The sequence below is a fragment of the Lottia gigantea genome (genome assembly GCF_000327385.1).
Source record: "Lottia gigantea unplaced genomic scaffold LOTGIsca_51, whole genome shotgun sequence".
Classification (NCBI taxonomy): domain Eukaryota; kingdom Metazoa; phylum Mollusca; class Gastropoda; family Lottiidae; genus Lottia; species Lottia gigantea.
The window spans coordinates 795,511-796,966 of NW_008709752.1; the positions used below are offsets into that span (position 1 = coordinate 795,511).

Consider the following 1,456-nt stretch of genomic DNA (forward strand, 5'->3'; position numbering starts at 1 on the left):
GGTTGATAATTTGTAGAGAAAGTATGATTTATATAATTATTCAATCTGCCCAGTAAAATACCAGAAATATTCACCATATAGTTTGTCTCTGGTTTCAGTTTTAATCCTTGTAATTTAACACCATCATAATTAATACCAGTTTCATCTATCTCTTTCTCTAGTTGATAATCATCAGTAGATAGTCCGACCTATAAAACAATAAAATAAACATCTATCTCTTTCTCTAGTTTATAATCATCAGTAGATAGTCCGACCTATAAAACAGTACAATAAACATCTATCTCTTTCTCTAGTTTATAATCATCAGTAGATAGTCCGACCTATAAAACAGTACAATAAACATCTATCTCTTTCTCTAGTTTATAATCATCAGTAGATAGTCCGACCTATAAAACAGTACAATAAACATTTATCTCTTTCTCTAGTTTATAATCATCAGTAGATAGTCCAACCTATAAAACAATAAACATCTATCTCTTTCTCTAGTTTATAATCATCAGATAGTATGATGTCAGATGGGGATACTAATTTGAACTCACCATAACTGATGTAGACTTATAGCTGTTAGAATCAAACCGCCAGCGAATACCAAGTGACTGTTGTAGTGAAAGACAATATTGTGATAGATGATATTGGGTTGTGGTCTGTGGTAAAAGAGTTATCTGCCCACTACTAGTAATAAGTTTATTAGAATCAATGAGTTGAACACCATCAGTTGTAACTGTTACTTGTAGACCAACTTTATTATAACATCTAATAGTAGAATAAACTTTTATAGGTTCTCTCTCAGTATATTCTTTACTAGCTTTATTCTCATCTTTCTGTATTCTTGTAAACTTCTGTATATCATTTCCTCCTCTCACAGACCCTAAACAGATACATATACGGTTATAATCATATACAGTAAATATATTGCTGCTTAAAGGTACGCCATTCTTTTTAACAATTCATATCTAGAATTTGGATGTTAGAAGAGGATAACTCGCTGTTTTAATATACTCTGTGATTTATAAAAAAGACATATCTAGAAATGTTGAGTAAAATTCATAGTTTGGAGTATTTTTGAAGGGATTGTGCGTTGTTCGTACATTTCTAGTACTTCTGAAGACTATTTACTATAAATTCAAGGCTAAAATCATCCTCTTAATATTTTTTATATTTAATATTTTTTGTTTTTCCTGTTGTCAAAACATAGTAACATTCTGTGTCTTTGGTGTATTTCATCATTCCTAGTGTTTCTTGTTACAGTTAAAGCTTATAATTGTAAATTGTAGACAGGACACTGGAGAGACAACATGGTTGCAGCACTGCTGTTGAGTTGTTATCTGGGCAATTTGGGAATAAGATAAGGTATAATTAGTTTTGTATGCACCAGTGATAGTGTTAGAGCTCAAAGAAAAAATAGGAAGGTGTCAGTGCTTTCACTGTTCTCTCTTTGTTAAACGGGTTTAACTGG

General features: G+C 31.2%; 1 protein-coding gene across 1 annotated transcript in view; it reads right to left on the bottom strand.

Annotated features, from left to right (window-relative positions):
- Positions 1-1,456, bottom strand: part of LOTGIDRAFT_165394 (hypothetical protein) — a gene marked incomplete at both ends in the record, with an annotated part of 41,388 nt that overhangs the window by 9,672 nt on the left and 30,260 nt on the right. Inside the window, one exon of the mRNA XM_009062411.1 lies at positions 540-868. Within this exon, the coding sequence (XP_009060659.1) occupies positions 540-868 (329 nt within the window). The remainder of the gene's footprint in view (positions 1-539; positions 869-1,456) is intronic.